Source organism: Hylobates moloch, unplaced genomic scaffold (assembly GCF_009828535.3).
Source record: "Hylobates moloch isolate HMO894 unplaced genomic scaffold, HMol_V3 SCAFFOLD_8, whole genome shotgun sequence".
NCBI lineage: Eukaryota > Metazoa > Chordata > Mammalia > Primates > Hylobatidae > Hylobates > Hylobates moloch.
The window spans coordinates 66,357,396-66,373,401 of NW_026652283.1; the positions used below are offsets into that span (position 1 = coordinate 66,357,396).

The 16,006-nt window shown below is 44.3% G+C and overlaps 1 protein-coding gene across 1 annotated transcript; it reads left to right on the forward strand.

Moving 5' to 3' along the window:
* Positions 1-319: 319 nt before the first annotated feature.
* On the forward strand, positions 320-13,133 carry CREG1 (cellular repressor of E1A stimulated genes 1). The gene is made up of 4 exons (XM_032161095.2): positions 320-730; positions 5,982-6,101; positions 7,828-8,012; positions 11,836-13,133. The coding sequence occupies exons 1-4, from the start codon at positions 377-379 to the stop codon at positions 11,837-11,839; spliced, it is 663 nt and encodes a 220-aa protein (XP_032016986.1). The 5' UTR covers positions 320-376; the 3' UTR covers positions 11,840-13,133.
* Positions 13,134-16,006: the final 2,873 nt, after the last annotated feature.

Consider the following 16,006-nt stretch of genomic DNA (forward strand, 5'->3'; position numbering starts at 1 on the left):
TCATCTCCAAAGGTATTAAAAGGAGGGGGTGTGTGCCTGTGTAAAGAGGCTGGTCTTTTCCTAGCAGTACGACTTGGGCAAGTTGCTTGATTTCTTCAAGCCTTTCTTTTCTCGCCTGTCAAACAAAACAAAACAAAACACATATATTTAGGACAAATTCACAATCCTTAAAGAGGGCGGGCAGAGCGATTGGAATGCGGAATGCAGATGAACCAATCGCGTCTCCTGCAGGTTGCGGAGCGGCAGAGGGACCCCGCCCCCTGCATTGTGCTTAGCTCTGATTGGCGTCTCGCGGAGGGGCGGGGCCTGGGCGCGCCGGGCTCACGCGAGGTCCCTGCAGGTCTTGGGGCCCGGGACTCTGGCTGGAGACACCGCCATGGCCGGGCTATCCCGCGGGTCCGCGCGCGCACTGCTCGCCGCCCTGCTGGCGTCGACGCTGTTGGCGCTGCTCGTGTCGCCCGCGCGGGGTCGCGGCGGCCGGGGCCACGGGGACTGGGACGAGGCCTCCCGGCTGCCGCCGCTACCACCCCGCGAGGACGCGGCGCGCGTGGCCCGCTTCGTGACGCACGTCTCCGACTGGGGCGCTCTGGCCACCATCTCCACGCTGGAGGCGGTGCGCGGCCGGCCCTTCGCCGACGTCCTCTCGTTCAGCGACGGGCCCCCGGGCGCGGGCAGTGGCGTGCCCTACTTCTACCTGAGCCCGCTGCAGCTCTCCGTGAGCAACCTGCGGGTGAGCTGGGGCCCGCGGCTTCCCCAGGCGGGCTGTGGGCTGGGCGGCCACAGAGCGAGCCTTCACTCTCCCCAGAATTCTTAACCGGGGAGTGGAGCGTGGCTCGAAAGGCTGCCGCTTCTCTGCCGCGCTGGCAGGTGGGCGTTGCAGCGTCCCAGATGTTGGGCAACTGGGTACCAGAAATTTCGCACACGCCTCCGCCACTGGGCCACGCAGTGGGATAAATTCTCTGCCAGCAGCCCGAGGACTTCTCATCCCTGAGTGGTTCTCAGTCGTCTTGGGGCACAGTGTCTCTATTAACTGTGCTCCTATTCTTTTATCTTTTCCTTTGAGACAGAATCTCACTTTGTGGCCCAGGCTGGAGTGCAGTGGCGCTATCTCAGCTTACTGCAACCTCTGTTCCCAGGTTCAAGCGATTCTCGTGCCTCAGCCTACCGAGTAGCTGGGATTACAGGTGCGTGCCACCACAGCCGGCTAATTTTTGTATTTTTAGTAGAGGCGGGGTTTCACCATGTTGGCCAGGCTGGTCTCAAACTCGTGACCTCACGTGATCCACCCGTCTTGGCCTTCCAAAGTGCTGGGATTACAGGCGTGAACCACCGCGCCCGGCCTGGGCTCCTATTCTTAAAGGTTTTACAGGGCATAGAGATTGTTGGGTATTTAAGCACTTTAATATGTGACTTCAGGGTTTCTCACTCTCTTACCCTTCCTGAATTAAGCTTTTCCCTCCTGCAGCAAGAAGCTAACGTACAATATCGTGGACGATTACAATGATTACTGCAGTCTTTAGGCCTCCACAGGCATAGTGGCTCCTCAGTAAGATGCAGAGCTGATTGAAGGTGTATCTCTTCCTCGCCCTTTGCCCACCTTCTGGTGCAGGGCCACACTTACAACTCTGATGGACCTCTGCTGTCTCAGGGATGGGGTCACAGACACCCGGCTTGGGAGGCTGGAGACACAGAGAGTCCAGGAATGGAGCCTGATTTGATGGAGGGTCTTTTTGACAAAGCTCTCACATTTGAGTTCAACTCTGAAAGTACAACATTGTTGATAAAGACAGGATGTAAGAAACTGATGCTTGATTAATCACTTTTCCATTCGCCTTCCATTCATTGTCTCTTCTATTAATTCTTTGAAGTAGGTATTATATACCCCATTCTGCAGATGAAGAACTTGAGGCCTACCTAGGTTAAGCAACTTGTTTAAAGCCAGCGGGCAAACCCCTAGTTTCATCTCAGGTTCATCTTTCTTCAAACCACCTATCACAGGCTGGTGGCCCATCAGCTGAATATGTCCCACAGACCAGTTTGGCCTACACAAAGTTCTGTTTTGTTTTTAATAAATTTGAATTTGTTACCAACATTTTAAAATTTAGATTTTACTTTAAAATGTAAATCTTAACTTTTCTTGAAAAATGGGAAGATCCAGTGACACTGTGGGCCTGCATTCTCTGAGCAAAAACAGAAGCAGTGCCCTCTTTTAGCTAAGGCAGATACACCCCAGTTCAACATTTTCTTATTCCCAGCCCATTCCACACCTTTAGGCGTTTGCTCAAAACAAACTCACTCCACTCCATCAGTGGTGCTCAACTTTGACTGCCAATCATAGTCACCTAAGAAGGCTTTAAAAATGGGATGCCAAGGTATTTTATTGAAAACACATTTTATTTTAAGACAACACCCCTTCCCCCTCAACAAACCACTCCCTGATGATTCTAATGGGGGAGGAGGGAGATTGACCAATACATAATCATATTTAAATTTGTGAGCTGACTAGGGAGTTGCTGGTATTATTGTCCCCATTTAGGAAGTGAGGAAACACAGACTCAGAGGTGCAGGGACTTACCCTGTGACCAGCCAGCTAATAGCTGTCAGGTAGGACTTTACCCCAGGTCTTTCATGTTTCTAGAAATAGACAGGACAGTGGCAAGGAACCTACCTAGGGCTTTAGGTTTCCATGATGGCAGTGAAAAGAAGTGGCCACATCAGAATTTGTCTGACTTGATTGCATCAATTAGCTGGTCAAAGTTTCTGCTTTTTTCTTTTCCTCCTCCTGACCTCCAGGGTGCTCTGCATTTTTTCTCATTGACGGGGTGAAATGGTTCAGAAGGAACAAGAAGACCTAGGTTTGGGACCATTTCTCATGTGTAAAATGCCTGTCCTCTGTAACTTAGAGATAGGTTGTGAACTTCAAATGTACTTACCACTGGGATGTTTCTTTTGTATGTCTCTTTCTTTGTGGCATTTTTGTATAGTAAATGTCTGTAGGACAGTGTTGCTGATGTTAGCTTGTAATGGGACCATGTTTGGCTGCAGAGCCAGTGAGTCTGAAGGGAAATCTTGGGATTTGATTATTTGCACCAAGACCTCTTACTATTAGCCTCCCTTCCATTTTGGCATTCTTTTCTTGTGATGTGCCCCTTTCTGTTCTGGTCACTCTTGATTTTTTTTCTCTGACTCACTAAAATAAGTATCCCTCACAGTCAGTTTCCTACTCTTTTGTTCCCTGTAACGATCCTCAGAAGATTGTATACACTCTCATTGTATACACTCTCTTCTAGGCCTTACTAGGACTCACTTCCACATGTGTGTCCATCTCTGACCTCTTCAAAGTTCTCTGTATTTCTGCTTGCTGTTCATTTTTACTTCATTAGTTTGCCACCACTTCAAATTCAACATGTTTAAATCCAGTCCTCCTTCTTCCTCCTGAAACAAGCTGCTTTTGATCTTCTGCATTTCTGTGAGTGGAATTATTGTTTTCTCAGTAAACCCAGTTGGTTCTCACTCCCTCTGCAAATCCCTCAGTTCCCAAGTCCTGACAGTTTTCTGTTGCCTTCTTTGCCTCTGTCTTTGCCCCTTCCTCTTTATTCCTGCCACCTCGTCCTTAAGCTTATCATCTCATGCCTAAAAGTACTAGAACAACTCTTACATAGTCTTCCTGTCTGCCCCATCCACCTTGCCTACCCAAATAGATTAACAAAAATACCTGTCACAGCATTGTCCTCTGGCCAGAAACCTTTAACAACACCCAACTGCCTATAGCTGCGTAAGAGCTACCTGGGATGTTTGTTTAAAATCCGTATAGAGGCCGGGTGCAGTGGCTCCAGCCTGTAATCCCAGCACTTTGGGAGGTCGAGGTGAGCGGATCACCTCAGATCAGGAGTTTGAGACCAGCCTGGCCAATATGGTGAAACCCACCTCTACTAAAAATACAAAAATTAACTGGGTATAGTGGTGTACACCCGTAGTCCCAGCTATTTGGGAGGCTGAGGTGAGAGTATCACTTGAGCCTGGGAGGCAGAGGTTGCAGTGAGCTGAGATCATGCCATTGTACTCCAGCCTGGGTGACAGAGCTTGATTCTGTTTCTAAATAAATAAAATGCAGATAGAGGACAACTTGGTGGCTCATGCCTGTAATCCCAACACTTTGGAAGGCCGAGGTGGGAGGATCACTTGAGTCCAGGATTTTGAGACCAGCCAGGGCAACATAGTGAAACCTCATGTCTACGAAAAATAAAAAAATATTAGCCAGGTGTGGTGATGCACATCTATAGTTCCAGCTACTCAGGAGGCTGAGATGGGAGGATCACATGAGCCCTGGAGGTTGAGGCCACAATGAGCCATGATTGTGCCACTGCACTGGGTGGCTGCCTGGGTGACAGAGTGAGACACTGTCTTAAAAAAAAAATTGCAGGCCAGGTGTGGTGTCTCATGCCTGTAATCCTAGCACTTTGGGAGGCCGAGGTGGGTGGATCACAAGGTCAGGAGTTCAAGACCAGCCTGGCCAACATGATGAAACCCGGTCTCTACTAAAAATACAAAAATTAGCCAGGCGTGGTGGCACACACCTGTGATCCCAGCTACTCAAGAGGCTGAGGCAAGAGAATCGCTTGAACCTGGGAGTTGGAGGTTGCAGTGAGCTGAGATCGCACCACTGCACTCCAGCCTGGGTGACAGAGCAAGACTCCGTCTCAAAAAAAAAAAAAAAATTGCAGTTATTTGGGTTGGGAGTGAAGCCTGTTTCAACATTTTAACCCAAATCGGCATTTTATCAAGCTCTCCAGGCAGATGGGTCTTAGAAAACAGTGCCTAAGGTTGGCCCGCAAATTACAATCTAGACTCCTTAACTTAGGTTGGAGCCCTCTCCACTCCCAACCCCAGCCTCCTCCCGTAGGAAAGCCCCTCTTTCCAGCAAATCAGGTTTCTTGGTACTGTTCGTCAAGTCTTAGGCTCACCCAGTTCTGTGTTTTTTGCAGTCAGCGTCTCCTCTCCCTTTAATATGTCCTCCCACCTTCTATCCTGGTTTTGAATATATTATAAAGCTCCTTATAGTTCCTCTATCACTCTAGTCTATGCTGGACATACACATTTGTTTATGTCTGCCTTTTCAACCAGATTATAAACTCACAGAGGGAGAGAGTTTACCTGCTGAGTGTCCCCCTCCCCCTCTTTGGTCTCTTGTGGTGCCTTGCCTAATAGTTTCTAGACAGTGACTATTTGGCTAAATGATTTCAAAGAAATCTCTTTAGGACTCTTTGTTTTGATGGGTCACTGTGAAATGGCAAAATTCTCCACACAAGACACTTAGAGCTTAAAGAGCTGAATAGTCTAAAATGCAATGTGTGAATTTTGCTATAATCTGTCAACAGTGCCTTTTATGAAGTTGATTTCTGAACAAGAAAGCATTAAGAATTTTGCTTGTGTTGCTTTTTGAATGTGGGATAAGACTTACTGTCACTAAAGCAGAAATGAACAACTTCTCCAGTTTTGAAATCACATGACAGTTTCTGCTAATGTAAGATAACCAAGCAGCATGATTCAGCTACTTTCTTGCTTAAATCGCATAGTTAGCCAGTTGAGCAACTGTGGTGTTTTTAGCAATGGTTTTGTATTAGAGTTTAACCCTTTAAATCTTTCACTGAAGCCTATAGAACAGCCTTGAATTTGGGTGTCACTATAATTATAATTCTTCTGATGAATATGGAATAAATTCAGGGTTTCAGAAAAAGTATATTGAAATAATTTTGACCAAGTCAGTTCATCTTAAATATGAACCCCCGGACCCCCTTTGGGGAGTGGTCAGGATACTTTCCAAGTATTATTTTCCCCTGAGTGGAAGGTGATGTTTTACAATTCATTGTTTCGTGGAAGACCAGTCAAGCTCTCGGGATATCATGTATGCAACTTTTGAAATTTATTACCTCTCCAGAAACCATATTTCACATGAGAGGATCTTTATTTTCTCTCTACAGGAGAATCCATATGCTACACTGACAATGACTTTGGCACAGACCAACTTCTGCAAGAAACATGGATTTGATCCACAAAGTCCCCTTTGTGTTCACATAATGCTGTCAGGAACTGTGACCAAGGTAAGTAGTTACCCTACAGGAAGGGAGATGGTTTCAGAACACCATCGTATTCACAATGAAAGAATAGATCTTTTTTCTTTTGAGACAGAGTCTCACCCTGTCTCCCAGGCTGGAGTGCAGTGGTGTGATCTCGGCTTACTGCAACCTCTGCCTCCTGGGTTCAAGCAAGTCTTGTGCCTCAGCCTCCCTATAGCTGGGATTACAGGCATGCATCACCACACCCAGCTAATTTTTGTATTTTTAGTAGAGATGGGGTTTCACCATTTTGGCCAGACTGGTCTCGAACTCCTGACCTCAAGTGATCCACCCACCTCGACCTCCCAAAGTGCTGGGATTACAGGCGTGAGCCACTATGGCTGGCAGAATAGATCTTTTGAGAGTGAAATGCAGTTGATTTGTGATTGCCATGCCCAGTCAGAACATGTTCTATTCTAATAGGTGAAGTAATTCCATGAAAACCAAACGTTTTAATAAGTTGCTTTCATATAGGTGTTAAATAAGATAAGACAAAAATGAATGATTTTCTGAAGCCAAGCAGATGTAACAACTATGAAGCTCCTGTATATAAAGTTATTCTTACTAAAGAGCATCTGGTTGACCAAAGCCCTCTACTCTTCATTATATTTTACATTGGTATAATGTTTTTTCATGTCTGGGCTCTTTGTCTCCATATTTTAACAGTGGCTTAAAGCAGAGAAAACATATTAAGTAGGCCAACGAGAGGACTATCCATTACTGAAAACTGGAAGTGAATTTAGTTTGGATCGCCTGCTGAAGGGAAGAGGTCAAATACAATCTCAGGAAGAGCAGTGGGCGTGGTGTCAGGAGTGCTGATCTGATTACCCAGCCAGCAGATTTGCTTTTTGACCGTGTCAATCATTAATGCCTTAGACAAGTGTTATTTATGGTCTGTAAATTCTTTGTGGATGCATCTCTGTAGTTGAGTGTCCTTCACTGGCAGGAAAAAGATGGAGGAGCAGCACATGCTTTTGAGTTCTGTTATGTGGCTTCTAAACATTTTTATCCTTCAGTACATTCATCTGTATGTTTAACATGTCCATGTTATGGGACAAATATGCTAAACATTACATGTCTTAGGCACCAGTAATGTTACAGTACTTAGTGTTATTCTAATAGCTCAAAATGCGTTTTTACCAATGAAAGTTGGTATTATACTTAGAGTGGTTTCCCACTTCGTTATATCTGTTATCACCAACTATTGAAATCTTTATTCTCTGCATTCTTTACATTTCCGTTATTTTCTCTTGATTCCTTAAGGTTAAGATCAAGATTTACAACTAAGTAAACTCTTAGGATTTATAGAATGCTAGAATCACACATTCTTTTTTTTTTTTTTTTTGAGATGGAGTCTTGCTCTATCACCCAGGCTGGAGTGCAGTGGCGCGATCTCGGCTCACTGCAAGCTCTGCCTCCCGGGTTCACGCCATTCTCCTGCCTCAGCCTCCCGATTATCTGGGACTACAGGTGCCCACCACCACGCCTGGCTAATTTTTTTTTTTTTTTTTTTTTTTAGTAGAGATGGGGTTTCACCGTGTTAGCCAAGATGGTCTGGGTCTCCTGACCTCGTGATCCACCCGCCTCAGCCTCCCAAAGTGCTGGGATTACAGGCGTGAGCCACCGCACCCGGCCTAATCACACATTCTTAACAAATGAGAAGATAAATTGTTACTGCTATAAGAATGTTTATTTCATATATGTCCTTTAGGTGAATGAAACAGAAATGGATATTGCAAAGCATTCATTATTCATTCGACACCCTGAGATGAAAACCTGGCCTTCCAGCCATAATTGGTTCTTTGCTAAGTTGAATATAACCAATATCTGGGTCTTGGACTACTTTGGTGGACCAAAAATCGTGACACCGGAAGAATATTATAATGTCACAGTTCAGTAAGTACTTACACATCTTTCACCTAAGATTGCCGCCCTTACAGCCATCCTCAGCCTTCTAAGGCAAGGGAGGTTTAACCGTTTCATGTGCCCTGGACACCCTGGGCAGTCTGGTAAAGCCACTGACTCCTTCTCAGAATAATGTTTTAAACACATAAAATGCAGAGGATTAAGAAAATCAACTATAATGAAATACATTTATAAAAATATTTGTAAATGTGTGGTATAATCGTTTTATTAATATATTAAATATAAGATCTAGTAATAAGTCTATTACTTTTTCTTTTTTTTTTTCAAGACAGAGTCTTACTCTGTCACCCAGGCTGAGTGCAGTGGCACCATCTCAGCTCATTGCAGCCTCCATCTACTGGGTTCAAACGATTCTTGTGCCTCAAGCCTCCCAAGCAGCTGGGAATACAGGCACAGACCACCGCACCCAGCTGATTTTTTGTATTTTCATAAAGACAGGGTTTTGCCATTTTGCCATGTTGCCCAGGGTGGTGTCGAACTCCTGAGCTCAGGCAGTCTGCCTCCCAAAGTGCTACGATTACAGGCATGAGCCACCATGCCTGGCCTTTTCTGTGCTTTTAAAGTAGTGAGGATTGAAGACAATATTTTAAGACATTTGCAACACCTGTAACATGATATGAAAGTATCTGTGATTTCTCTATTTCTGTTGGAGACAGTCACAGATATGCTGTCACCCTGTGGTTTATTCCCTACATTAATTATTGAAGGAAATGACACATTCAGTTAGAGCCTAATGAAAATAAAAAAAAAATTTTTTTTGAGCCAAGTTCATAGACCCCCTGAACTCTGTCTACAGGCCTGGACACCAGGTTGAGACTCCATTTTAAGGCTATGCTTGTTGGGCCCTGAACAGAGCCCAGTTATGACCCACGGTGGCATTTTCTCATGAGACTTAGACTTAGGTGCTCCTGGACTGTGAATTGCCTTCATCTGAGTCTGAGCAGGTAACCCCGTCCCATCAGCCCCAGTACTACAGATGCCTATGGGGATGTGTGGTTTATCCCACCAAGAAGTGCTTGGAAGGGAGGAGGCTGAGATAAAAGAGGCCATGGGAGAAAATAAAGCCCAGGACCTGAAGACAGAAAGGGAAAGGAAAGAAGAGTGTAATTGGAGTCTTTGGAGTTAGCTCAGGGTTCAAATGAGGGAATACAAGGGACTGGTGATTCTCCTGGGTGACACAGGGAATTCTGGCATATCTGGGGAGGTGATAAGAACAGTAACAATAACAGCTAGTGTCCATTGTTTATTACTGGCTGAGTGCTATACTGGCTACTTTTCATGTATTAACTCATTCAATTCTCACCACATCCCTATCTTGCGCAACCTTCCACTGCAACAGGTAGGTGCTGTTTTTCCACATGTGTGAAATGGAAAGCTGATGCACAGAGAACAAACTGGCCTAAAGTCTTGCAGCCAGGAAGTGGTGGTGCTGGGACTCAAACCCCGGCATTCTTGCTCCAGAGCCATCACCTGACTTCTATCCATGATGCTGTACTTCTCCTCTGGCTGCCTCACTGGTAGCTGGCCAGGCTCCTAGCTCAGTGTAATTTATAATGCACTTTCTGTTTGTAATGACTGACTGCTGTTTCAGGAGATTACGGTGATGATACTAAGGTAGACTTGTAGTTTGTAGGTCATTTGAGGGCTTAAATTCTTAGCATTTATTTAATCTGTGTCTTTTTTAATTGTAGAACAGTTCCATGTTGAACTATTGACTCCCTACCATGATTGGAAATTTCTTGACAGCGAAGCTCAGTTTTGTTTTGTTTCTATTTTTTTTTTAATTCCAAGCAGGGCCTAGGACAGTGCGTGTCATAGAGCAAGTGTTTAGGAATGATTGTCTGGCTCATTACTTGAGACAAACACTCTCACACTCTGTTGGAATAAAGAATTCCACAGTCCTGGCGCTTATTTTGCTGCTGTGCATGCAGGAGGGGCACGGGCCACTGATCGTCTTCTGGGCTGGCAAAGCCATCTGAATTCGTAGGAATGTAGAGGTAGCAATTACAACTTTATTCCCTGGCAACAAATTATCAGGATGATTGTTAAGAATGACAGGCCTGCTCTTCGAAGTTAAAGTTTACTTTCACAGGACATAATCTCTTAAGCGCAGTTATCTCTATATAAATAACATGCCCAAAGGCAGTGCCTGGTTTAATAACAAAATGAAACTTTTCCCGTAAGTCTCCACACTGAATAAGTGAGTAAAACAGATACTTTTGAGGTTCCCACTTTATTATGCAGACAAAGGAGCATTTCTCTGCAGCACAGAGATAGAACATTTTTTCCTTGTCCTGAGAGGAGGCCCAAAGGCTAGAGCAGATGTGACCCTTCTGAGGCAGTGCACCAGAGCCCAAGGGATGGGCAGTGCCTGAAAGCTGCCCGCTCTGACCGGGTGCCTCTGGCTAGGAATTGTCCATCTCCGAGTCTAGGAGTGCCCCCACTAATCCCACCCACCAGGTTTGCCACCAGAGCTGTTTAATAGTCCAGGGAGCGTACAGTGATATCTGTGAGGACCAGGGCCCCCGTCTTCTTGGAGAACCACTCACAGGGGCCTCACAGGCGTTCTGGAGCTTCCCCACTTTGGCAGCCACCTTGCTTGGCTTGCCCAGATCAGTTTTGGAAGGTATTATTCCTCCAAATACCACGAAGCCCTCTGCATCTGAAATCTGTTTCACACAGATGGAGACTGCCACTTGTGAGAGCTGATATGGAGCTTAACTGAATGTGGTTTGCCTCATTGGACTGTTGGGTAAAGACCCCGTGAGCATGTTTGCATGCTCAGTGGAAGGCTTAAGTGTCTACACGAAGCATTTGCTGGCACCCTGGAATAAGCAGTTCTTTTTTTTTTTTTTTTTTTTGAGATGGAGTCTCACTCTGTTGCTCAGGCTGGAGTGTGGTGGTGTGATCTCGGCTCACTGCAAGCTCCGCCTCCTGGGTTCACGCCATTCTCCTGCCTCAGCCTCCTGAGCAGCCGGGACCACAGGCGCCTGCCACCACACCTGGCTAATTTTTTGTATTTTTAGTAGAGGCAGGGTTTCATCGTGTCAGCCAGGATGGTCTCAATCTCCTGACCTCGTGATTCGCCCGCCTCGGCCTCCCAAAGTGCTGGGATTACAGGTGTGAGCCACCACGCCCGGCCAATAAGCAGTTCTTATAAGCATAAGCATTGCTTTCGACCACTGTTAAGTCTGGGCAGCAGCATGTTTGTGCTAAGCCTCATTTTGTCTCCTCTGGCGCACATCCAGATATTTCCTAGCAAACACACAGGTAACAAAAGGTCATGGATTACAGACTTGCCCAGAGATGGATTCCCTGGTTGGTGGCAGCAGAAAGGGGGAAAGTTCACCTCCCAGCTGTGGTCAGTATCACTGGGCAATGGCTAATCACTGCTCTTCTGCCCTGATGTTCAGGACCCCTTCTGTTCTCAACTATTTTTGTCTTTTAAACCTTCAGGTACTCTTAAATGAGATAACAGCAGCCACGGCAGTGGCCTGCTTCTTGCTACATCCTAGTAGCATTTATCAAAGTGTGTCAGAATCATACTTGGAGAGGAGGGTTGCTTGCTAAAAGGAGGATTCCTAGGCCCCACCCTCAACCGACTGAAACCAAAACTCAGGAATCTGCGTTTTAACAAACCCAAGTGGTTATTTAGTATATTCCAGTGGTTGAAATGAACTCAAAGTCTTAACTTAGATCAGAAACTTTATCTAGTCCTTCCCTAGAATGAATTAATTTTTAAGATTTGTTAACCCAGTTTAACAAAATAATTCTTCTCTGTTCCCCTTTCTAGGTGAAGCAGACTGTGGTGAATTTAGCAACACTTACGAAGTTTCTTAAAGTGGCTCATACACACTTAAAAGGCTTAATGTTTCCTCTGGAAAGCATCCCAGAATATTAGCCAGTTTTCTGTCACATGCTGGTTTGTTTGCTTGCTTGTTTACTTGCTTGTTTACCAATAGAGTTGACCTGTTATTGGATTTCTTGGAAGATGTGGTAGCTACTTTTTTCATATTTTGAAGCCATTTTCATAGAGAAATATCCTTCACTATAATCAAATAAGTTTTGTCCCATCAATTCCAAAGATGTTTCCAGTGGTGCTCTTGAAGAGGAATGAGTACCAGATTTAAATTGCCCATTGGCATTTGAAGGTAGTTGAGTTATGTGTTCTTTATTCCTAGAAGCCACTGTGCTTGGTAGAGTGCGTCACTCACCACAGCTGCCTCCTGAGCTGCCTGAGCCTGGTGCAAAAGGATTGGCCCCCATTATGGTGCTCCTGAATAAATCTTGCCAAGATAGACAAACTGATGAAACTCAAATGGAGCTTCCTACTCATGTTGATTTATGTCTCACAATCCTGGGTATTGTTAATTCAACATAGGGTGAAACTATTTCTGATAAAGAACTTTTTGAAAAACTTTTTATACTCTAAAGTGATACTCAGAACAAAAGAAAGTCATAAAACTCCTGAATTTAATTTCCCCACCTAAGTCGAGACTGTATTATCAAAAACACATGTGCACACAGATTATTTTTTGGCCCCAAAACTGGATTGCAAAAGAAAGAGGAGAAGAATATTGTGTGTGTTCCTGGTATTTTTTTATAAGTAAAGTTTACCCAGGCATGGACCAGCTTCAACCAGGGACAAAATCCCCTCCCAAACCACTCTCCACAGCTTTTTAAAAATACTGCTACTCTTAACAATTACCTAAGGCTTCCTCAACTGCTCCAAATCTCTTAATAGCTTCTGGTGCTGCTACAATCTAAGTCAGGTCACCAGAGGGAAGAGAACATGGCATTAAAAGAATCACGTCTTCAGAAGAGAAGACACTAATATTATTACCCATTTACATGATTTCAGAAGATGACATAAGATTCCTCTTAAAGAGGAAATGTCAGGAATCAAGCCACTGAATCCTCAAATGGCAAAGAGAAAAGTTGAATGTGAGTCATTGTGTCTGAAAACTACGAAGTGAACTTAACTGGGATCCAGCAAACAGGTTCTGTTTAAGAAAAATAATTTATACTAAATTTAGTAAAATGGACTTCTTATTCAAAGCATCAATAATTAAAAGAATTATTTTAATGAAATGTGTTGGATTCGTTTTCTTAAACATAGACATTAATATTTATTACACTTTGTTTTATTGTCTACTGTCGAAATAGCATGCTCCTAAATCAGTCACTGGCTGTTTCAAAACTTAAAGTGAATAATACCACTCTTTCCAATTGGCAAAAGGCTCATTATGCCCTAAAATTCTGGGCATGGCCAGATCTAGCCTTTGTCACAGGTTCTGCCTCGGGGATTTGGTTGCCAGTGTACCTTGTGATAGAATTAGGTTGAGGGCAGCTATTTGGTTTCCTCCCTTTACCCACTTACTGAGTTTTTTCTCCAGCATTTGGAACCACATAAATACATATCGACATTCAGGTAAGATCTAGTTATCATACAGAGTAAAGTCAACCAGTGTTTCACAGCAGGCGCTGCAGATTCTTTTATAATTGAATGTGCCAGAATATGTCCCTGTTAATATTCCAGTTAGCCACTAGGGGGCACTGTGGACTACTTTTTGTGCAAGTGTGGGTTTCTTACACAGCCAAATCAAGCCCCTAGGAATAATGCTCTGGAGTAAATGCAGCTCAGCAGGGGCAAGAGGAGAAGCAGAGGCCTCATTTGCTGCTGCTGCTGCTAGGTTTTCCTGGGTTTATCACTCCCTCCACATCATGCGCTTCTACATCAGGCTTCTGGTCCCCTTGCACCCCACCTGCTGCAGAAGGAGAACAGATCCCTGGGCTCAAACAGCTAGGAGATGAGTGTCTTAGACTGGGGTGAGGAGGGGGAGTCAGCTTTGGTGCAGAGAGCAGGACAGGCCCTGATAGAGAAAGATAAAAGTGGAAAGAGGGGCCGGGCGCGGTGTCTCACGCTTGTAATCCCAGCACCTTGGGAGGCCGAGGCGGGCGGATCACGAGATCAGGAGATCGAGACCATCCTGGCTAACACGGTGAAACCCCGTCTCTACTAAAAATACAAAAAATTATCCGGGCTTGGTGGCGGGCGCCTGTAGTCCCAGCTACTCGGGAGGCTGAGGCAGGAGAATGGCGTGAACCCGGGAGGCGGAGCTTGCAGTGAGCCGAGACCACGCCACTGCACTCCAGCCTGGGCGATGGAGCTAGACTCCGTCTCAAAAAAAAAGTGGAAAGAGGGAGTGGCTCAGGAGCCTGAGGCTACAGAGTCCAGACAGCTCCTTTGGCAGATGCTGTCTTGACTATCCCTCTGCACTCAGCTGGTCAAGGCCATTTGTCTTTACCGACCATGGCCAATAATCAGTTTATTCTGTCTTCTAGTCCAGATTCAAAGTCCTTGACAAGTATGTGGGGGAGTGGAGGAAAGTCTTTATGAAATGTGATGAAGTTCAATGAAATAAATGCATCAGATATTCTGAGGAGATTGCTAGTGTGATGTTCCCTTCTTAGTAATATTTAGACTGAAGATCACAAAGTAATTGAAAAGGAGACTACTTTCTTTTAATGGAGCATGTTTTTCAGTTTTAGTACTGAGGAAATAATGCTCTAATTTGTGTAATGCTGGTTAGTCAGTGTCTCCTAGGGGAATTCCAAACTGTCACTTCAAAACCAAGTGTTCTATACATTTTCATTAGAGAAGACAATTATAATTTAATTATAATTCCTTTTGGAATTAAGGGGGGTACAAATCAATAAAATGTAAATTTTTCAGTTTTTTCTTTAAGATTTATTGTAAGACATTTGTATAGGAAATGTGGAGAATAAAAAGTTTGAAATTTATAACCTCACCAACCAGCATGGTTGCTAATATTTTGGGTGTGTTTTCTTGGGAGCGATGTTTAAACATAGTCAAGATCTTGCTATTTAATGACAGTGTATCACGCTTCTTTCACTTTATCATAAACAACTGTGTTCCTAGAAGCCATTCACAAGGATGGCTGAGAATGGCTGCAGAATATTTCATCCGATCAATATAAGCAGGCCACCAAATAATGGTCTGTATGGGGACTCTGTTGCTAGTGACAAGAAACCTAAGTCAAAGTTGTTTAAACAAAAAGAGTTCATTGATCTTATATTATTCAGAACTTGACTTTCGTTTCCTGGCTCTTCTTTCTTTGCCGTGTTGGTTTTCATTGCAGTCAGCAATCTTACAGCAAAGAGGATGTGTCCTTCCTAGCTGGGCCCTAGCCATTCCCAAATAATCAGTGTCTGGGAATGGGGTGCCCTCTTTGGCCGAACTTGAGTAGTGTGGCTTCTCCTGGAGTTGCGGGTTCACTCAGCACCATCAGAATCACAGAGACTGGGAGAATGTAGAAGGGGGACTCCTGCAAGGAAAAGAGTGATTATGCGAACTGAAGGAACACTGAGCAGGCAAAAACCAAAGGCTATTAGCATTTTCTCCAGTTTTTGCACATTTAGGTTACTTTCAGTTTTTTCCTCTTAGAAAAGTCTTATGCATAAAATATTTTCTACATTTCTGTTTATTTCCTTAGATTCCCAGCAGTGGAATTTCCAAGCCAAAAGCTTTTGGTACATGTTATAAATTGCTTTTAAGAATGTGTATCAATTATAATGTCTAGTGTTCGCTTTAAAACATTCTAGCAAAGAAAAGAGTATAGGGGATTAGATGAGGAGAAATTGGCAAAATGATAACAGTTGAAGCTAGGTGATATGCCTGGAGATTCATTTTGCTATTATTCTCTTTTGTGTATGTCTGAAAATTATAAAGATTTCTAAATTGAATTGGAAAAAAAATAAAGAATTGGGGACCTAGAGAGTTTAAGTGACTTTCCCAAGCCCACCCAGTTCTGATCTCCAGGCTGTAAATCCTGGCCATTTCTTCTACTCCACACTAAATTGGCATGTGGTCATATTGTTTGAGACACAGATTATGCCAGCGCAAGGCTTCCTGACTCTTCTTTACCCCACAACACACCAGG